The sequence below is a fragment of the Lissotriton vulgaris genome, chromosome 12 (genome assembly GCF_964263255.1).
Source record: "Lissotriton vulgaris chromosome 12, aLisVul1.2, whole genome shotgun sequence".
In the NCBI taxonomy this organism is placed as follows: domain Eukaryota; kingdom Metazoa; phylum Chordata; class Amphibia; order Caudata; family Salamandridae; genus Lissotriton; species Lissotriton vulgaris.
This window is the reverse complement of record NC_141700.1, coordinates 546,468,867-546,491,443: the sequence shown is the minus strand read 5'-3', so window position 1 is coordinate 546,491,443 and position 22,577 is coordinate 546,468,867. Positions and strand designations below refer to the sequence as shown.

The 22,577-nt window shown below is 46.1% G+C and overlaps 1 protein-coding gene across 5 annotated transcripts in view; it reads right to left on the bottom strand.

Annotated features, from left to right (window-relative positions):
* The window catches only part of ARHGEF2 (Rho/Rac guanine nucleotide exchange factor 2), an 886,148-nt gene that overhangs the window by 50,393 nt on the left and 813,178 nt on the right, over positions 1–22,577 (bottom strand). For all 5 annotated transcript variants that reach the window (XM_086945348.1, XM_086945349.1, XM_086945347.1 and 2 more), the window contains one exon: positions 9,979–10,108. In XM_086945348.1, the coding sequence (XP_086801474.1) occupies positions 9,979–10,108 (130 nt within the window). The remainder of the gene's footprint in view (positions 1–9,978; positions 10,109–22,577) is intronic.

The window sequence follows — 22,577 nt, the reverse complement described above, 5'->3', positions numbered from 1 at the left end:
CTGGGCAATGAGGCTCAACATCCTGTGATTCTGGGCAAATTCCTTAATCTCCCTACGCCTAACAAAAATGAATCCAGCCTGAGGAATTATATGTAAGTGTATTCCATAAATGGGTAGAGCAGGTAAACATGCATAATTCTAACAAGATCCCCCCTAACTGTGTCTCCCAACGGTCCTTCCCCAACATTTTCTCCTCCACATTCCACCATAGAACTGAGAGATGTTACACTTACGACATCAATACAGTACTTCTCAACACCACACATCTCCCTCTTTACAATCGATCATCTCCCCAAAAAATAAGAATTATAAAATCGCAGCTAGACATTAACATTAAGATGCCAGTAAGGCAAAACAGAATGCGATTAGAAATGACCACACATTTGCAACCAAAACTAACAATAACATTTCTGTGGCTCTGCACCAACATATCATACATCCTGCTAGAACATAACATTTCTATTAACAGTTCACATGACAATTTCATCATATTTCTTAGGTAATGTCACGTGTCTGCCCACACAAGTAGATATTCCTGAGCAAAAAGGAACTTTTACATCTTCCTCATGTGTCACCACTTCATCACAAGATGCCAATTTTGTTATGCAGTCAGTTAACCATGTGTGTTCAGGCCTTGATGCAATGGCCAAGCACTATCTCTTGTTTTGTTGCTAACTTATCTCCTGTGGTGCACACCGCACTGTAATGATGATAATAATAACGTGCTTAGTGTGTAGCGCCTGCTACTGTACTTGTGCCGCTTCCTGGCACTGTAATCAGCGCTACTGGAACTATGCAGCAGGAGTGCACTCAGTTATGCGGCAGAGTTGACTAAATTATGCAGCAAGAAAAGGCACATTATGCGCTATAATGTGGCACATTTTTTTATACTATTACTTCATTATTTATTTATTTTATTTAAATGGTAATACTGCCTGGGTAAAGATTTAACCTCATTAGTACAAGTTTAACAAGCAAGTGCAGAAAAAAGCAACCGAAAGATGACCAGTTAACCTTGGCAAAAGGCCTTCCACTGCACGTAAACAAACATCACCAAGTTTTTGTAACTTTTCATCCGTTTAAGCTAGAAACAAATTTTTTGGGTAAAATCTGCACATTATGCAGCCGAAGATGGATTATGAGGCTACCACGGTAAATAAATAATTATTTCCTAAAAAAGGTTGCAGCCGCGGAATCGCATAATTCCAGTGTCCATGACTATAATTAAGCAGTGTCACTATTACCTAATTTAATGGTACTCAAATTAACCACCTCTGAAGGATGGAAGACTGAGTTTGCAATGCTGGATTCACACTCACGGCCAGTAGATCACTGCATAAATCAGTGACAGGGTTCCCCACAGGACTCAAAGGTAGTTGAGTGAATTCAGCACTGGCTGCAGAGATGTGCATATAACACACAGGTCGCTTGTTTTTTTTTTTATCCAGTCAGTTAACCATGTGTGTTCAGGCCTTGATAACTCGCTTCTGGCGGTACTTCGAATCTTGAAATCACAGTAGTAGTTTACTAGGCCAAGATTTTTGTGTCGAGCAGTTCACAGTGGATGGGTCCGCCGTGCGTGCTCGGTTTGCAGGCCGTAGGTGTAACCCTAACTCACAAACATCTTCTCACAGGGCGCGTTCTGCTCCTGCCTGGGGCGCCTGGAATACATTACATGTTCTCTGCATGGGTTCGGCCTCCTCCTTTGATGTACTGTACGTGGCACATTCGGCATTGTGACTTCCACTTAAACACCATGGCCTTAAATAAATGCCGCGAGTTGGTGGGTGAAAGTCATGTGGCGCATGAGAAACAGTTCCTCACTTATGGTCATGATCTGAACTGCTAAATGTTTGCAGCATTTGTGGCAAAGTGTATCATAAATAACCATTTCTATCTGCAGGTACTAATTTGATGTATATCTTTACACCAGATGTTTGCATTTGCTCCTCCTGGTGTGATAGGAATATACAGTGTTGGGAAGTGAAACTTTTTATTCCTATGTTATGCAATAAAGTAAATGTGCACAAAACAAATGGCAGATGTACTCGCCCCAAGTGTCATCAACTTACCTAGACTTCTATATCCGAGTTGCCTCCTCTCCCTCTGGACATTCAAGGATAGTGGGTGACCGGACTATGTCATTCTCACCTTTTTAGGTCTCGGCTAGAAACGCGCTGAAAGCGCGTTCTCGCCAGAGAACTATAGTCGGCGTCTCAGCAGTTTGAAGACGACGAAGTGAGACAAGACCTGGCCGCGCGCAGCATTTTCCCATAGGATAACGTTGTGCGCGCGGCCAGGTCTTGTCTCCACAGCATGGCATTGCATACTGGATCGCGACGCAGAGAGGCGCGCGGCTGACAGGAGATGAGAAACGCGCGAGGCGCGCGTCGGAATCCGACGCTGCGATGTTACTGCGCACGCCTTGCTCTCATGTCCATGTCTCCGTACCAAAAACAGCTTTGTGGATTGTGTATATGTTTGCTGTATCCATTCATGTCTTTATTTTACTTACTCATGTTTCTTTTTTTGTGCGCACAGTGTATTTATGTATTTAATTTGGTTTGTGATGGTTCGTTTTTTTATGTGCGCTGTTTGTGCCCCTGTCGTCTATTTCTAACATGTCCCTTATTAAAGTACAACTACGTGCATCTCTTCTACACTTGTTTTAAATGCGGGGTGAGACAGTGGCACACAGGGAACAGAAACGGCGTTTAAGCACACGGCAATGACACTGCACTGCCGTGCCCCTTCTCTGTTTATCGCACGGCAGTGCCGTTACTCACCCGCCTTGGACGCCTTCCGGTAGCTCTTCTCGGGCGGGCGGGCAGGCAGGGTCCTCGGGCGGGCAGCATGGCGGGCAGGTGCTTGTTTATTGTAGTCCATGCGAATGCGTGTAATGTAAGAAATGCAGCGCTGCTTCCCAACGAAGAAGCCCACTAGGAAAACCCGGTCTGGATTCCGCAGAGTTTGTAAAGCGGCTGACAGGAGTGGTAGGTATTCAGAGGTGTTCGCTTGTTTAGAAGAGCTGCTGATAATACAGCCTGTGGTGTATTATGAGGCTAAAGCGTCCGAGCCTTGCACAGAATGGAATCATGGGTACTATGAATAATGGTAAATCCGGGCACGCACACATAATGGGCCGCCCACCTGAAAGGACCATTGTGTGAACGGAGCCCTCATGAGTTCTAATAAAGCAGCTGTGTGTTTCGCCGTGCTAGGGAGAGGTGCCGAGGCGCTGTGGTACGTGAGGTACAGAGGCAGGTGCCGCATATGTTTGCCTTCATTTACCTGCTTTCTGTCAGAGCTGAGCTTGCGCCTGCTCCACTTCTTCCAATCCAGAGCTCATCCCGGGGCACAAGGTGCTGCACTTTTATTGATCAACACTTTATACTCTGCCTAAATTATTTAACTGCCTCTCTGTGGTGAAGCATGTTTATTTCTTTATTGACTAGAGGGCGAACAAACACAGACTGGAGCACGAGCAAAAGAGGGTGGGGGAGGAGGGCCGGGTTTATGGCAGTGCTTAATTTGAAAAAAAAAAGTGCCAGGGCTTTCATTTGTAAAAAATTAAGTGAAAGGGCACTCGTCAGGAGGCTACTGTAGTTTGCCATACAGATTGCCCCTGACAGCATTGCCAATGCTTTTAACAACACAACTACTAACATCAAACCCCTTACAAGTTTGTCAATCTGGACTATTTCAGGCTGCCAAACCTATAAGAATGGCTTGGTCGGCAAGTAATTTTGATATATATTGAATTAATAATGTACTGTTGTTGTGGTCATCTCTAAATTGGCCAGACAGCGCCGCCAGACAGCGCCACCATGTGGCGGACTGTCACAAGCACCAGTGCTGACAATTAAGTGCTGCGTGGAGCACCAGAAACCACTGGCTCAAATTAAGCAGGGTTGGCAAGACTAAGTCAGAGGGGTCTCTAGAAATAACACAGGCACAAGTGGATGTAAGATTTCGATGCGTGAACAAGATCGACCACATCCCTCTTCTGGTTCTTGCTCGTTCGCCCATTTCTCTTGTACTTACCTTTCACTTTACTCACGCATTGTCTGTCTCCCATTCTCTATCCTTTCATAACCTGTATAGTCTAATTTTTTCTTTCCTCGGTTACACTACCTGTCTCTTTCCGTTTTCGGCACTATGTGCTTCTTTTCCAAAACTTTCTGTGCTGGACTAGTTGCATATTACATCTAACTTGCCCACTCTCAGGCAGTGGAGCCGAATCCGCCGCATGTACACTTTAGCACCGATTAACCACAACTGACATAATGGCTGACACTGCAAGAGTGCAATGGTCCACGACACTTAATTACATTCGTAGTTGCCAACATTTGAAAACAAGCATTTGCAATGTAATAGGTCTTGCATTTACGCGACTTTGAGCTATTGGCATTGTAAATGACAATGACTTTTATTTATGTTTTGGTTTTTAAAACATAAATAAAAGACCTTGTCATTTACAATGTCAAGACCTTAAACTCGCGTTCATTTACAATGCTAATAGCTCTAACTTTTGCAATGCCGAGACCGTTGCATTGTAAATGCTTGTTCTTTTTATTGCTCTCTCCCCCTCTGCTGCACTGCATAGTTATTTTCCCATGCTGTATTCTTTTCTTTGGTTTGCTTCCTTACTGCCGGCCTAATATGTAATTGTAATGTCCTTCTGCTGTTTACTGTGTGTATGTAAAGGCTCTGATACCTACGGGTCAAGCTAGCGCTATACAAAACTCTTAAAATAAGTGGGTGGAGCGCGCATCAGGCTGGCATGCCTCAAACGCTGCGGAGTGTCTCAAAAGCTTGGAGTATATTGAAGTGCATTCTTCCATTTACAGTGTGCATAGAATTCATGTTTCCATCCATCGGATAGATTGCACCAACTCTTCAAACGTCGACCTGTTTCAACCCACCCCCCCCCCCCCGCCCCCCAAGTAAAATTGATTTAGAAATGATTAGCGGATTAAGTCATGTGATTTCCAGGTTGCACATAATCCTGTGCTAATGAGCTGCAGCTGACAACAGCACATCTGTGTTACCGGTCATCTGTACTAAAGCCACCTGACGGGTTGTTTTCAAAAGCCTGTTTTATTAACAACAATAACATCACCACCAATACCACCACCACCAATACAACCACCATCAATACCACCAACTCCACCAATACCACTGCCACCAATACAACCACAACTAATACCACTACCACCACCATCGCCAATACCACGCCAACACCACAGTACCACAACCAATACAACTACCACCACCACCACTAAAACCACTACCAATACCACCAATACCATCACCACCAATACCACCACCACCAACAAAACCACCCCCTCTACCACCACCACTACCACCAAGACCACCACCAACACCACAACCAATACCACCACCACCGACAATACCACCACGAGGAGTGATCCCACAATTGGACCCAATTTGCCCTGGGTTTCCTTGTTTATAACTTTAGCTCCACACTACTCTACAGAAAGAAGCTGGAAGAGTCACGCCATTGTTTGCATTCCTTATGGGCCACGTGACACCCTGTTGCTTCACTCCCCTCTGCCCGCCCGCCCGACCTCCCTGGACGTTCCAGCTGCAGGGGAGGGGGCTCTCTGCCTCTGCAGGCTTCTGCAGTCTCCCGGTCCCTTTCTCCAGTGCTTTCAATGGAGAATTTGCAGTGTATGTATCTGCTGTGAGCTCAACCACTGGCAGCGCTTGCCTTATCAATAACATTGCTGTGCTCCATAAAATGTGAGCCCGCTTTCACTGCATTGAAGTCAGGTAGGCGCTCTGCATCTCCTGATACTTGCTCCCCAGAATATATGGCACTACCTGTCCCATTGAAGCTATAAAAGCGGCGGTGGCTTTAAAGCGTCAGTACCTGTTTCATCTGGAGTATCGCTGATACTGCCCAAGTGAAAGACACCTTTTGAAGCACTTCGCAAAATGTGCATTAACATCAAAACACATTGCCCAAACAAAAACACCACAGCAATTAACTATATTTTATTGCCTTGTACTGTATTTAAACACAGAGGGGCAACATATCCGCACCTGTGGGAGCAAGGTCAGTAAGGGGTGGGGATACAGTTAAAAAAGACTGTAAACGTAAGGTTAAGCACAAGCCCCTGTAGCGGATGCCTTAGCCCATTTAGCTACCAAACTAGCTGTATGTGTGTCTGTATCTGTGTGTCTGTGTATCTCTGTGTGTCTCAGTCTGTGTGTGCGTGTCTGTCTCTGTGTGTGTGTCTCTCTTTATGTATACGCCTCTGTCTCTGTGTGTGCGTTTCTGTGTCTGTGTGCATGTCTCTGTCTGCGTGTGTTTTTTGCTGTCTGCGTGTTTCTATATCTGTGTGTGCATCTCTATATGCGTGTTTCTGTTTCTCGATGCACATCTCTGTCGATGCACATCTCTGTCTCGGTGTGCGTGTCTCTATCTGCGTGTATTTTTCTCGGTGTGCGTGTCTATAAGTACATTTGTCTCTATAAGTACGTCTCTTCTCTGTGTGTGCATCTTTGTTTCTATGTGTGTCTCTCTCTGTCTGTGTGTGCGTCTCTATACATGTGTCAGTCTCTGTGTGCGTGACTGTCTGTTTCTATAGTGCACAAGTGTTCTCACAGAGGGAGATATGACCCACGTGTTCTCGATGGTGAATCGCCCTGTACGACATCTCCAGGTTCATCATACAGAGGGGTATTTCGACGGTGGTCTGTTTTGCATCGGAGAACCGCCAATCGTCCAATTTGCAGTGAATGAGAACAAAACAGGAATGTACTCGCTCTGAACAAACACTAAAGGAGAAATCAACCATCCGTTTGTGGAGCAGAAGGCTAGGCAACGATTGGCCACGTGGTGGCGCCCTTTGCTTCGTTATTTTAAATTGCAATGCATTTCGAATAACTACGACATTTACACGTTTTCAGGTCTTCAAGGAAATATTGTTGCTCACATTTCTTTGGGGGAGGAGGAAACAAAGTGACCAAGCACCAAACTATTGATAATATCTTTATTAGATCTTTCAGCTAATCTGTTCGACGTTTCACTTCATATAGTTTTTTTCTGTGTGCCATTTTTTCGGGATTCTACAGTCTTGTGCATATTTTCGGGTTTCTACAGTCTTGTCCATAACCCGTGTTTTACTACAATGTTCTTTTTTTCAAACAGAGCAATGTGTTTTCAGCATGTAGGGCTGACGGACTCGCCATAGTGCTGGTTGTGTAAGTGCGGGCTGAGATGATAAGAGCGAAAATAAGCCCCCGACAACAAAAAGAAAATACATGTGAGAACTGTCCCTCAGGGTGCAGACGGACAGGGGGCGCATAGATTGGTCAGTAAGAAAGATGGGGAGGGGGCCTTCAGATATTCCAACAATCAGGCTGGCGTATAACGTTAAAATACATCATACGCCAAGGAGGGTTCATGGGAGGGGACTAAGGGGCACTGGAAAGGGAGAGGAATGCGGAATGGTAGGAGCACTCGGAGAAAAAACAATATTTTGTAATAACCAACATTTATTAAGAATTTCAAAACAGAGAGGAAGAAAGTGTGTGTGTTTTTGTCTGTATCAAATTCAGCATACCGACTGAAAACACCTGTATCCAACTAGTTTCTCAGAAAGTACATTTATTAGGGGGTACGCCCCCCTGAAGCAACGCTCCTGCTTGCAGGAGATCATGTTTATCCTGCTTCTGCTGCTATAGAACCAACTGAGAGAACCGGTGCAAGGATTTTAAGAGCCCTTTTGTCCTAGCAAAAAGGCCGTTTGTGTGACTATTTGCTGCATTTTAGTGCCCTCTTGTGGATATTTGTGGTGGTGCCCTGAGGCAGCTGCCTACAGTGTCCTAAAGGCAACCAATGCTAGTCTGCCACCTCTGTTGCCATAGCACGGGAGCGCCAGAGTGCATGTGCAGCCAGCCAATTTTCACCGGATTATTCGAGGAAGGCTAGCAAAAGTGGTGCCAGAAAATCATTTTGCCAAAGGTGACAAAAAATCCTACCCCAATACTGTGTTTGGTGATTATTATTTTTAACTGGCAGAGGACTCGTTTTGTCACCTTTACAAGAAAAAGTATGGGGATCTGGGGGATACATCTTATTGTGCCGGCTCTGTTATACTTGGAAATGCTCACAATCTCAACGGAAGCCACTGTTATTTATCAGTCTGTGGTGCAAACAGCTCTGAAAAGCCTGCTTTATCTGGTAGTTTGAAGACTGTTCACCAGGTTACTTCAGCAAGCCTGGTTGCTTCACAACAAGACCTCTCACTGGTTGTAAACACTCCGGCTGTTACACTTTAAAGTTTGCATTTATTTTGTTTGGTTATTGAATGCTAGAGCTACTGACATGGAACCTACTCCCCTTTTAATGCGTCTCTATAACTAGTCCCATTGCCCTGTAAGTTTTCATTACTCTTGGCATGAACAATTACATTTACTATGTTCAATTCATGGTGTGGACCATCTTCTATTAGGAATGTGCTAAAACTAAAGGATAAGTGGTTTGACCATCCTTCCCTCACATTGGGTGAGTCCACAGTGTACACGCGAGCACATCTCGTGTGGCACGAGGCCATTTTACAGCACAGCTGGTCAGTTGTCTGCTGGACCCAGACTACAATGAATACCGGAGAGCAGACCTGGAGACTCTATTCACTCTTCTATGTGTATGGTCAATGAACCTCGTTCCCCTTTGGTCAATACAACTACAAGGATGCTCCTCTCCCCTCATGCACCACATCTGAAAAACATTACACAGCACTGCTTTAAGCTAAAAAATGATACATTGAATAAAGTGAATAATGGCTTCTGAGGGAGTGAAACCGAGAATGGCATATTTCCCATGCAATCCACTAAAACTGCTTGCAACCACCTGCCATGCGCAGTAAGGTCTAAAAACTTGAAGGTGTCATGCCTTGGAGTGAATCATCTTTTCTTTCCCAATTCCTTAAATTGAGCACTTTAGCGTGTCAGATAAGAGGGCTCTTTTGAGGACTGACGATCAGCTTCAATCTTTCATCTTTGTAATTATCAGGGTTGGAAATGAAAGGTGGGAGCAAGGGATTGTGTTAAAGAAGGTGGACACAGGAGATCACATTTCCTGAGGTCGACGCCATCAATTGCGTTCGATATAGTGGACAAAGGGGTAGCGTACTATAAGGTGGGTGCAGGGAATCCTGTTCCAGCAGGTAAGTCCAGGGGATCGCCTTCCAGAAGGGCAGGGTAATAAGGTGGGTGCAGGGGATATCATCCCGCAAGGACAAGGTAGGGAATCTCTTTCCAGAAGGTGGGCGCTGGGGAGTTCATTCCAGGTGTTGGTGGCAGGAGATTTTGTGCAGGGGTCACACTCTGAAAGGTGGATACAGGAAATCATGTTCCAGAGGGTGGGCGAAGGGGATCACATTGCAGAAAGACAAGGCAGGGGATCTTTTTCCATAATTTCGCCGCTGGAGCCACCATTCCAGAAGGCGGGCATAGAAGGGAACATACCCGACAGCGAGTGCATGGGGATGCTTTCCAAAAGTTGGACACAGTGGCATGGTAATGTAAAAAGCGTGTGCAGGGGGGTCACTTTTCAGAAATTGGCATAGCGGACAGAGCTCCAGAAGTTGGTAGAATGGGATTGGTTTGCAGCAGTGACATCACAACAGACGTATGTTTAGTTACATCTGTTTCTGCAGTGATTTTTGAAACTCTTCTTCTGGTCCCAACTTAATCTCCTCCCATTACCCCCGCGCTCCATTTCCAGCCCTGGTCATTACACATATTGCACACAGACTGCGGATTCCACGACTCCCACCAAGTCAGCTAAACCATCTTCCTCCTGCAGCGTGAGGAGAACCTTTGGAAACCAGAGATACCTGGAAAAGAGACCTTGCTGCTGTCCTTGCTCAGCACAGTGAGCTGGGGACGCCAATGCGGAGCAGGAGAGGCTGCAAGTCCCCCTTGAAGGAAACTCGGACTTACCCTGCGATGTTGGTCGTTGAGACGCTTTTGGACAGGGACAAGGAGGGCCGACCCCTTCGCGATCCCAGCAGGGTCTGGCGGAAGCTCTCCGATGGGTAGATGGCTGAGCTGGGCCGCTCACGTATGGTTGCTGAAAATGGAATAAAGAGGAGATGATGCCAAGATGAATTTGCGGAACAAGATGGGACCTGGCATGCAGGGCTCTCTGAACTCCAAGGAGTGACATGTATGCCAGGAATGTGTTCATTTCCTCTTTTGAAGTCAGAAAGTGAGCATCTGGCTGAGGCTTAAGACTCTGAGCAGTGGATCTGAACTCTTTCAACATCAATAAACATCAAAGGCAAAACTCCTGGCGCAGGGAATACAACCATCTCTAACCAATTAATACGCGACCACCCAATTCACCCAGACAGTTGGGTCCGCCTTCAACAACTTATATTTTCAACGAGAATGATGTTTAGGTCTATGAAGACAGTCGTGGACATTAACATCAGATCCAGGACCTGTAGGCAAATAGAGCTCTCATGATTTCTAATACAGACACTGGATATGACCTATTCCCGGGGTGTCCAGCATAGCAGCAGGGGGCGAGGGTTGTGTCACATTTTCAGCACATCCAAAGACATTGTGTGTAATTCCCATGGAAATGGATTTATGAAAATGTATCTTATACAGATGTTTTGAAAACCCTGCTCACCAAAAACTATGTTAGTTTATTTGCCCTGTACCCCAAATTCCCCATGCTTTTCCAAACAGTTCTTCTATCTTTGTGTCTGTATCACGCAACTAAAGTATTGTTAGCTTGGACTTAATCTTTGGTAGGTTTTTCACACAGTGCCCTACCCAGCTTCCAATATCAATTTCACTTTAGCCTTCTCGAACCGGTCAAACAACATGGTGGTGCAACCCTTCAACACCTTGCATAAACCCCCAACCATCACTTTGTCACTCTTGATTTTTGAAAGTCAGTGCACAATAGATCGCCGTCTGACAGCCATGGGCATGTTTGAGACACTTTGTTTTTTTGGGTATATCCAAATAACCTACCCAGCCCTTTTCTAAGATGATACTTTGTAACTAAAGGAAGGAGGAAATGATGGTAGTCCAGATGGTGGGTGATACCCCGGCAGTGTCAAAGTGAAGAGATGCTGGGAAAATATAGCGCCAATAAGTATGTGCTGGCGAGTTCACGACTCGTTTCTGTGGACTCAATATGCTACTGTCTAACACAAGCTCAGTGACGCAGGGAGACTGCTAGATTCCTCGCCTACGTGTCGACCCATCTCGCCCAAGTGAAACACAGTTGGGCAGAGACTTTATTTACCCAATTATTAATATCCAGGGTGGCTGCTCGTCTTCTACCTGCTGCAGAAGGGTGGGAGAATGAGTCAACATCAGCAGCGGAGACATTCATGGCGACTCCCCTATTCCTAGGCTCGCTCTAATTCTCAGTGCCCGAGAAATTTGTCGGGAGCATGATGGTGCTTAACTTGTGACAGGGGTTGCTGATAGAGGGCACTGGAACTAATGTTTCATAATCAGAGTTTGACCCAGAGCAAGAGAGATAAAGGAAGAAAGAAAGTGTGAGAGGAAGATAGGAAAACAGTAACCGGGAGAACGCAGAGCTGACAAAGAACCTGCAGGAGCGAGGTAATGAGACCGGGTAGGGTGGTGGGAGAATTAAATATGAGTGGAATCAACACCGGCAGCCTTTCACAAATTAAGCGATTAAGCTGGGAACAGGAGTGAGCCATCTGTAGGAGAGGGGAACAGCCATTACAACGCGGGTTTTACCACGCTTTGCTTTTACATCGCATGCGTTGACGCGTGGTAAAACCACGCATACCATTACATCGCATGTACTTTTACAACGCATGCGATGTAATGTGTAATGGCGGTGGCGGCTATTCACGTAGTTGTGAGGAAACATAGGTTGTTTCCTCACTACGACGTGAAGCAAGCAGGAAGGAGGAAGCAGGATCCGACGGCGATGCTGGATAGGAGAGAGGTAAGGGGGTTTGTGCATGGGGTGGGGGTTACTTTTGTAGGGTTTAGGGTAGTTTAAAAGTAGTGTGGTAATGTTGTGTTGTGTGTGTTCTTTAAAAACGTTTTAGTGTGTGTTGTGGTGTTGTCGTATTTGTTTAGTGTAGTGTAGTGTAATGGGGAGGGTAGTGTAGTGTTTATGTAGTGTTGTGATTTAGGATTTAGGGTAGTGTAGTGTTGTAGTGTTTGTTTATTGTAGCCTATTTGGGTTTAGGGTAGTGTAAGGGTGAGAGTAGTGTGGTTAGTGTAGTAGTGTTTTAGGGTTTAGGGTAGTGTAGTGGTGGGAGTAGTGTGGGTAGTGTAGTAGTGTTTTAGGGTTTAGTGTAGGGGTGGGAGAAGTGTGGGTAGCATAGTAGTGTTTTGGGTTTAGGGTAGTGTAGGGGTGGGAGTAGTGTGGGTAGCGTAGTAGTGTTTTAGGGTTTAGGGTAGCATAGGGGTGAGAGTAGTGTGGGTAGCATAGTAGTGTTTTAGGGTTTAGGGTAGTGTAGGGGTGGGAGTAGTGTGGGTACCGTAGTAATGTTTTAGGGTTTAGGGTAGTGTAGGGTGGGAGTTGTGTAGGGGTGGGAGTAGTGTGGGTAGTGTAGTGTAGTAGTGCTTTAGGGTTTAGGGTAGTGTAAGGGTAGGAGTAGTGTGGGTAGCGTAGTAGTGTTTTAGGGTTTAGGGTAGTGTAGGGGTGGGAGTAGTGTGGGTAGCATAGTAGTGTTTTAGGGTTTAGGGTAGTGTAGGGGTGGGAGTAGTGTGGGTAGCGTAGTAGTGTTTCAGGGTCTAGGATAGTGCAGGGGTGGGAGTAGTGTGGGTAGCGTAGTAGTGTTTTAGGGTTTAGGGTAGTGTAGGGGTGGGAGTAGTGTGGGTAGCGTAGTAGTGTTTTAGGGTTTAGGGTAGTGTAAGGGTGGGAGTAGTGTGGGTAGCGTAGTAGTGTTTTAGGGTAGTGTAGGGGTGGGAGTAGTGTGGGTAGCGTAGTAGTGTTTTAGGGTTTAGGGTAGTGTAAGCGTGGGAGTAGTGTGGGTAGCGTAGTAGTGTTTTAGGGTTTAGGGTAATGTAAGGGTGGGAGTAGTGTGGGTAGTGTAGTAGTGGTTTAGGGTAGTGTAAGGGTGGGAGTAGTGTGGGTAGTGTAGTAGTGGTTTAGGTTAGTGTAAGGGTGGGAGTAGTGTGGGTAGTGTAGTAGTGTGGCAGTGTTTTTGGGTTGGGGCAGTGTAGGGGCGGGAGTAGTGTGGGTAGTGTAGTAGTGTGGCAGTGTTTTAGGGTTGGGGCAGTATAGGGGTGGGAGTAGTCTGTTGTGTAGGTGTAGGGATAGGGATGTTACTTACCTTGCATACTTTTACCACTAGTATAGCTTTACCACGCATGCCTTTGCGTTGTAATGGCATGCGTGGTAAAAGCATACTCGTGGTAAAAGGATGCGATGTGATGGCATGCGATGTCATTGACATTGCGTACTAATACCCGCGTTGTAATGGCATGCGTGGTATTAGTATGCGTTGTAATGACATACATTCGTAGGAGAACGTCTGATTTTCAGGCTCAAAAAGTGGAAGATTTAGGTGAAGCAGTGCTGTCTCTCCATCCTGGCTACCAAAATTACACATATTGTAACCAGCTCCTAGCTCACTGGCACAACCAAAAAGTAGACATTGTCTCCTGCCTAATAAATATATGCGTACCTTGGGGAATTTGCTTCGTTTGCTTATAATAATGAAGGCTTGGGAAGTTTTGCAACACCCCGCCCATCTTCCATTGTCCAATGGGAGTGTACCTGGGGGTAGTTTGTTTCAGCCAGTCCAGTGGGAGTGTACCTTGGGGAGTGCACTTAGGACAGTCCAATGGGAGTGTACCTCGGCGAGTTCACTTGCATCAGTCCAATGGGAGTGTACCTTGGGGAGTGCACTTAGAACAGTCCAATGGGAGGGTACCATGGCGAGTTTGCTTACATCAGTTCAATGGGAGTGTACCTTGGGGAGTGCATTTAGGACAGTCCAATGGGAGTGTACCTTGGCGAGTTCGCTTACATCAGTCCAATGGGAGTGTACCTTGGCGAGTTCGCTTACATCAGTCCAATGGGAGTGTACCTTGGCGAGTTTGCTTACATCAGTCCAATGGGAATGTACCTTGGGGAGTGCACTTAAGACAGTCCAATGGGGACGTACCTTAGAGAGTTTGCTCACATCAGTCCAATGGGAGTGTACCTAGAGTGTTCCTTTCGGCCAGTCCAATGGGAGTGTACCTTGGGGAGTTTGCTTATGTCAGTTCAAGGGTAGTGTACGTTGGAGAGTTTGCTTACATAAGTCCAATGGGAGTGTACCTTGGGGAGTTTGCTTACATCAGTCCAATGGGAGTGTACTTTGGGGAGTTCGCTCATGTCAGTCCAATGGGAGTGTACCTTGGGGAGTTTGCTTACATCAGTCCAATGGGAGCGTACCTTGGGGAGTTTGCTTACATCAGTCCAATGGGAGTATACATTGGGGAGTTCGCTCATGTCTGTCCAATGGGAGTGTACCTTGGGGAGTTTGCTTACATCAGTCCAATGGGAGCGTACCTTGGGGAGTTTGCTTACATCAGTCCAATGGGAGTATACATTGGGGAGTTCGCTCATGTCTGTCCAATGGGAGTGTACCTTGGGGAGTTTGCTTACATCAGTCCAATGGGAGTGTACCTTGGGAAGTTTGCTTACATCAGTCCAATGGGAGTGTACCTTGGGGAGTTCGCTCATGTCAGTCCAATGGGAGTGTACCTTGGGGAGTTTGCTTACATCAGTCCAATGGGAGTATACCTTGGGGAGTTCGCTTATGTCAGTCCAATGGGAGTGTACCTTGGGGAGTTCGCTTATGTCAGTCCAATGGGAGTGTACCTTGGGGAGTTCGCGGGAGACATTGTGTGTAATTCCCATGGAAATGGATTAATGAAAATGTATCTTACACAGATGTTTTGAAAACCCTGCTCACCAAAAACTATGTTAGTTTATTTGCCCTGTACCCCAAATTCCCCATGCTTTTCCAAACAGTTCTTCTATCTTTGTGTCTGTATCACGCAACTAAAGTATTGTTAGCTTGGACTTAATCTTTGGTAGGTTTTTCACACAGTGCCCTTCCCAGCTTCCAATATCAATTTCACTTTAGCCTTCTCGAACCGGTCAAACAACATGGTGGTGCAACCCTTCAACACCTTGCATAAACCCCCAACCATCACTTTGTCACTCTTGATTTTTGAAAGTCAGTGCACAATAGATCGCCGTCTGACAGCCATGGGCATGTTTGAGACACTTTGTTTTTTTGGGTATATCCAAATAACCTACCCAGCCCTTTTCTAAGATGATACTTTGTAACTAAAGGAAGGAGGAAATGATGGTAGTCCAGATGGTGGGTGATACCCCGGCAGTGTCAAAGTGAAGAGATGCTGGGAAAATATAGCGCCAATAAGTATGTGCTGGCGAGTTCACGACTCGTTTCTGTGGACTCAATATGCTACTGTCTAACACAAGCTCAGTGACGCAGGGAGACTGCTAGATTCCTCGCCTACGTGTCGACCCATCTCGCCCAAGTGAAACACAGTTGGGCAGAGACTTTATTTACCCAATTATTAATATCCAGGGTGGCTGCTCGTCTTCTACCTGCTGCAGAAGGGTGGGAGAATGAGTCAACATCAGCAGCGGAGACATTCATGGCGACTCCCCTATTCCTAGGCTCGCTCTAATTCTCAGTGCCCGAGAAATTTGTCGGGAGCATGATGGTGCTTAACTTGTGACAGGGGTTGCTGATAGAGGGCACTGGAACTAATGTTTCATAATCAGAGTTTGACCCAGAGCAAGAGAGATAAAGGAAGAAAGAAAGTGTGAGAGGAAGATAGGAAAACAGTAACCGGGAGAACGCAGTGCTAAAAAAGAACCTGCAGGAGCGAGGCAATGAGACCTGGTAGGGTGGTGGGAGAATGAAATATGAGTGGAATCAACACCGGGCAGCCTTTCACAAATTAAGCGATTAAGCTGGGAACAGGAGTGAGCCATCTGTAGGAGAGGGGAACAGCCATTACAACGCGGGTTTTACCACGCTTTGCTTTTACATCGCATGCGTTGACGCGTGGTAAAACCATGCATACCATTACATCGCATGTACTTTTACAACGCATGCGATGTAATGTGTAATGGCGGTGGCGGCTATTCACGTAGTTGTGAGGAAACATAGGTTGTTTCCTCACTACGACGTGAAGCAAGCAGGAAGGAGGAAGCAGGATCCGACGGCGATGCTGGATAGGGGAGAGGTAAGGGGGTTTGTGCATGGGGTGGGGGTTACTTTTGTAGGGTTTAGGGTAGTTTAAAAGTAGTGTGGTAATGTTGTGTTGTGTGTGTTCTTTAAAAACGTTTTAGTGTGTGTTGTGGTGTTGTCGTATTTGTTTAGTGTAGTGTAGTGTAATGGGGAGGGTAGTGTAGTGTTTATGTAGTGTAGTGATTTAGGTTTTAGGGTAGTGTAGTGTTGTAGTGTTTGTTTATTGTAGCCTATTTGGGTTTAGGGTAGTGTAAGGGTGAGAGTAGTGTGGTTAGTGTAGTAGTGTTTTAGGGTTTAGGGTAGTGTAGTGGTGGGAGTAGTGTGGGTAGTGTAGTAGTGTTTTAGGGTTTAGTGTAGGGGTGGGAGAAGTGTGGGTAGCATAGTAGTGTTTTGGGTTTAGGGTAGTGTAGGGGTGGGAGTAGTGTGGGTAGCGTAGTAGTGTTTTAGGGTTTAGGGTAGTGTAGGGGTGAGAGTAGTGTGGGTAGCATAGTAGTGTTTTAGGGTTTAGGGTAGTGTAGGGGTGGGAGTAGTGTGGGTAGCGTAGTAATGTTTTAGGGTTTAGGGTAGTGTAGGGTGGGAGTTGTGTAGGGGTGGGAGTAGTGTGGGTAGTGTAGTGTAGTAGTGCTTTAGGGTTTAGGGTAGTGTAAGGGTAGGAGTAGTGTGGGTAGCGTAGTAGTGTTTTAGGGTTTAGGGTAGTGTAGGGGTGGGAGTAGTGTGGGTAGCGTAGTAGTGTTTTAGGGTTTAGGGTAGTGTAGGGGTGGGAGTAGTGTGGGTAGTGTAGTAGTGTTTCAGGGTCTAGGATAGTGCAGGGGTGGGAGTAGTGTGGGTAGCGTAGTAGTGTTTTAGGGTTTAGGGTAGTGTAGGGGTGGGAGTAGTGTGGGTAGCGTAGTAGTGTTTTAGGGTTTAGGGTAGTGTAAGGGTGGGAGTAGTGTGGGTAGCGTAGTAGTGTTTTAGGGTAGTGTAGGGGTGGGAGTAGTGTGGGTAGCGTAGTAGTGTTTTAGGGTTTAGGGTAGTGTAAGCGTGGGAGTAGTGTGGGTAGCGTAGTAGTGTTTTACGGTTTAGGGTATTGTAAGGGTGGGAGTAGTGTGGGTAGTGTAGTAGTGGTTTAGGGTAGTGTAAGGGTGGGAGTAGTGTGGGTAGTGTAGTAGTGGTTTAGGGTAGTGTAAGGGTGGGAGTAGTGTGGGTAGTGTAGTAGTGTGGCAGTGTTTTTGGGTTGGGGCAGTGTAGGGGCGGGAGTAGTGTGGGTAGTGTAGTAGTGTGGCTGTGTTTTAGGGTTGGGGCAGTGTAGGGGTGGGAGTAGTCTGTTGTGTAGGTGTAGGGATAGGGATGTTACTTACCTTGCATACTTTTACCACTAGTATAGCTTTACCACGCATGCCTTTGCGTTGTAATGGCATGCGTGGTAAAAGCATACTCGTGGTAAAAGGATGCGATGTGATGGCATGCGATGTCATTGACATTGCGTACTAATACCCGCGTTGTAATGGCATGCGTGGTATTAGTATGCGTTGTAATGACATACATTCGTAGGAGAACGTCTGATTTTCAGGCTCAAAAAGTGGAAGATTTAGGTGAAGCAGTGCTGTCTCTCCATCCTGGCTACCAAAATTACACATATTGTAACCAGCTCCTAGCTCACTGGCACAACCAAAAAGTAGACATTGTCTCCTGCCTAATAAATATATGCGTACCTTGGGGAATTTGCTTCGTTTGCTTATAATAATGAAGGCTTGGGAAGTTTTGCAACACCCCGCCCATCTTCCATTGTCCAATGGGAGTGTACCTGGGGGAGTGCACTTAGGACAGTCCAATGGGAGTGTACCTCGGCGAGTTCACTTGCATCAGTCCAATGGGAGTGTACCTTGGGGAGTGCACTTAGAACAGTCCAATGGGAGTGTACCATGGCGAGTTGGCTTACATCAGTTCAATGGGAGTGTACCTTGGGGAGTGCATTTAGGACAGTCCAATGGGAGTGTACCTTGGCGAGTTCGCTTACATCAGTCCAATGGGAGTGTACCTTGGCGAGTTCGCTTACATCAGTCCAATGGGAGTGTACCTTGGCGAGTTTGCTTACATCAGTCCAATGGGAATGTACCTTGGGGAGTGCACTTAAGACAGTCCAATGGGGACGTACCTTAGAGAGTTTGCTCACATCAGTCCAATGGGAGTGTACCTAGAGTGTTCCTTTCGGCCAGTCCAATGGGAGTGTACCTTGGGGAGTTTGCTTATGTCAGTTCAAGGGTAGTGTACGTTGGGGAGTTTGCTTACATAAGTCCAATGGGAGTGTACCTTGGGGAGTTTGCTTACATCAGTCCAATGGGAGTGTACTTTGGGGAGTTCGCTCATGTCAGTCCAATGGGAGTGTACCTTGGGGAGTTTGCTCACATCAGTCCAATGGGAGCGTACCTTGGGGAGTTTGCTTACATCAGTCCAATGGGAGTATACATTGGGGAGTTCGCTCATGTCTGTCCAATGGGAGTGTACCTTGGGGAGTTTGCTTACATCAGTCCAATGGGAGTGTACCTTGGGAAGTTTGCTTACATCAGTCCAATGGGAGTGTACCTTGGGGAGTTCGCTCATGTCAGTCCAATGGGAGTGTACCTTGGGGAGTTTGCTTACATCAGTCCAATGGGAGTATACCTTGGGGAGTTCGCTTATGTCAGTCCAATGGGAGTGTACCTTGAGGAGTTCGCTTATGTCAGTCCAATGGGAGTGTACCTTGGGGAGTTCGCTTATGTCAGTCCAATGGGAGTGTACCTTGGGGAGTTCGCTTATGTCAGTCCAAGGGTAGTGTACCTTGGGGAGTTTGCTTACATCAGTCCAATGGGAGTATACCTTGGGGAGTTCGCTTATGTCAGTCCAATGGGAGTGTACTTTGGGGAGTTCGCTCATGTCAGTCCAATGGGAGTGTACCTTGGGGAGTTTGCTTACATCAGTCCAATGGGAGTATACCTTGGGGAGTTCGCTTATGTCAGTCCAATGGGAGTGTACCTTGGGGAGTTCGCTTATGTCAGTCCAATGGGAGTATACCTTGGGGAGTTCGCTTATGTCAGTCCAATGGGAGTGTACCTTGGGGAGTTCGCTTATGTCAGTCCAATGGGAGTGTACCTAGTGTGTTAAATTCGGCAAGTCCAATGAGAGAGTACCCTGGGGAGTTCGCTTACATCAGTCCAATGGGAGGATACCTTGGGGAGTTCGCTTATGTCAGTCCAATGGGAGTGTACCTTGGGGAGTTCGCTTATGTCAGTCCAATGGGAGTGTACCTAGCGCGTTAAATTCGGCCAGTCCAATGGGAGTGTACCCTGGGGAGTTCGCTTACATCAGTCCAATGGGAGGATACCTTGGGGAGTTTGCTTAGGTCAGTCCAATGGGATCGAACCTGGGGAAGTTAGTTTCGGCCAGTCCAATGGGAAGATCTGCCTCACAACACCCATTCAAAGAGCAGCCACCCCAGCCTCCCAGAGGAATGATGGACACTATAAGTGCATTAATGACCATATATGCCCATGCCAAATGCTGATAGGGGGCAAACCAATTCAGTAACAAATTCATAAATTATTACGCCCGTACGTTGCATAGACTCTCCCAGAGACATGTATAAACAACCCAGTTGGATAAACTTTCCAAGTCTGCATCTGTTGTTCTGTTGGCCCGAGTGTGGACTCAACATCACAAGATGGAAAAGTTACTCCACCTATAAAACTAGAAAGAAATGCATTGAGCAATAACAGTAACAAAAAGCTGCTCAGATTTTTAACGTGAAGCAACCTCAATGAGTGGCCTTCTTCTGACAATTGCAGATTGCAATGCTTCACCTCCCTGTCTACACCACTTTCACCCCAAACACAAGCTGACCTCGCAACAAACCCTCTCATATATGGGCCCAATGGAAAATAAAAAGAATAGACAATGAATCTTCTCAAGGAGGTGGCCATGTTGGTTCTGGAAAAGGGAACCAAAAACGTGAAGTCCGACCGTATATGGAAACAAACGAGAGACGAGGAAAACCAACCCTACATCAGAAGAATAAAGGTTTGGGTTGGTTTCCAACACCCCGCCCCTCTTCCAGCCTTACCTTACGGAATCTGTGGAAAGACTAGGATGGAAGCCTTTGCTAGCCCTTACATTAACTAAGTCGCATCACTGAGGATGTAGAGTTTGTGACCACAATTTTGAAAGGAACGCAAGACTGGTTGTCCCAACACCACAGCTTAACCTGCTTAAAACAACTGTCTGTCCCAACATCACAGCTTAACCTGCCTACACAGAGTTCCTCCCGTTATTCCCACCCGCTCCTTAGCCCAAAACTCAGTTTCAGAATTCAATTGTAAACCATGAATTGTTGAATCCATTAAATACCCTTGGTTTCATTCTGAACACAAATCTTAGCCTGCACACACACAAATCAATGCAATTAGGGCTCAATTTCAACTCAGACTCCAGTTTGTTATGAAAAACGTTATCCTGGAAGCAGATGTTAGTCAGACAATTCCCATTCTGTTGAGACTAGAGCATGGCAACTCCCTACTTATGGGTGCATCGAAACTGGCCCCGCGTCCCCCCCCCCCCCCTTTAAAGCTTCCCTCCATGCCAATGCCCGGTTGGCCATGAGAGCAGGAAAATATGAACCCACCTAATCCATTCTGATAACTTGCAAGGGGCTCACTCTGCAACAGAGAAGCATCCATAGACCGGCTTGCATCATGCATAGAGCTGTGTTTCCAGGATGTCCTAACTAACTTGTGTGAAAACACACTTTCTGGGGACCAGACACCTTTCAGAGCAAGGACCCCGTCCTGCTCCTCGAAATACCAACATCCAACAAGAAAAATCCCTAATACATCAAAAAGTGCACCTAGGATGTGGATAATTCAGAACAATACCACAAAATTGAATTTGTAAGAAAGATGTGTTTCAACCTCACTTCCCAGCATGAATAACAACTATCTCTTTACTCTGATCTGTATAAATTGGTAATGTTGCTAACTATGCTGCTCCCATATTTTGTGCACCGTACTCTGTGTATTTGTATCCAACCCCACTGTACACCATGGTTGTCCATATTATGTTCACTATCAATCGTGTTATCTAGTGTGTTAGTTGGTTATAGCTGTGGTTCACAACATGCGAGTACTACAACCCACTATCAGGACCCACCTACATTTGATAGACATGAGGCGGGTGATTTGCAATCTAACTAAAGCTGTGTGTGGTAGCGCATTGTCCTTTATAGGACATTTTCCATTGAAATTGCCACTAGCTTTGCACAGACAGTTTTAATGATAGAGCTATACATTAATGTATGGAAACCGGGTTTCTGGGAATATTGATCATCTGTTAATCACCAAGAAGTGTCTTGATTTGCTTGTATTCTATTAAAATCTCTTTCCAGCACACTTCAGAATTACAGAAAACGTATTTCATTTTTCCTTTTGTAACTGACTGATACATAGAGTTAATTTACAAGTATTTACATTTTGTTGTGTGTTAGAAGATAAACAACACCCTACAGCCTGTCCTTTCATATTCCTTTTACTCCATCAACATTGTCACATAATTACTTTAAAACTCCTCTCCTGTTGCAGTCAGAGAAAGAAAAGTAAACATCAATCCAGCAGCAACTGAGCAAAAGACACAGCCTGAGAAGTTAAACACTGAATTTAAAGACATCTTTATTGCCCGAACTTTCCCGACCCACTAGAGATCAGCTCGCGGCCTACAGTTCGGGAAAACGCTGGGTTATATATGATACATTCTACATTTTATCACATATTAGACTCGTATCACCCGTCTAATCATATCTTTTCGAAATTGTTGTTTAAATGAAGGGTTCTATCATAGTTTGGGTCTTGGCCATGCCATACAAAACTGCAACTAAATTAACGAAGTTAAAAGTGAACTGTTCCACGATAGTGCCAGCAGGTGGCAGCATATGCAACAAAGACCTCGAGTGGTCGCATGCTAGAGTGCTTTTGCTGACTCTAGCCGCACCCTTGAAGACGCGGCTTGTTTCCGTGTTCTTCGCAGGCAGCTGATCAGCGGGTGTTCACTCGTGTAGCCTTCTCGCCTTCGTACAATCTTAAAACTGGCAGCAGAACTTCCCACGTGAGTGCTAAATGCTGACTCTGCCCTAAGGTTCAAGTGTCTGCTGCATAAGGGCATGCACACTGGACTGCCCTTCCGTCCACTGCGCTGTCCAGGCTATCCGTGGCCCCAGGGGACGTTAAAGCAACAGCAGACACAGGAAGCCAGCGTGACCCCATTCTCCTGAGCGGCCGTCTGGTAGGCTAGGGCTGTCTC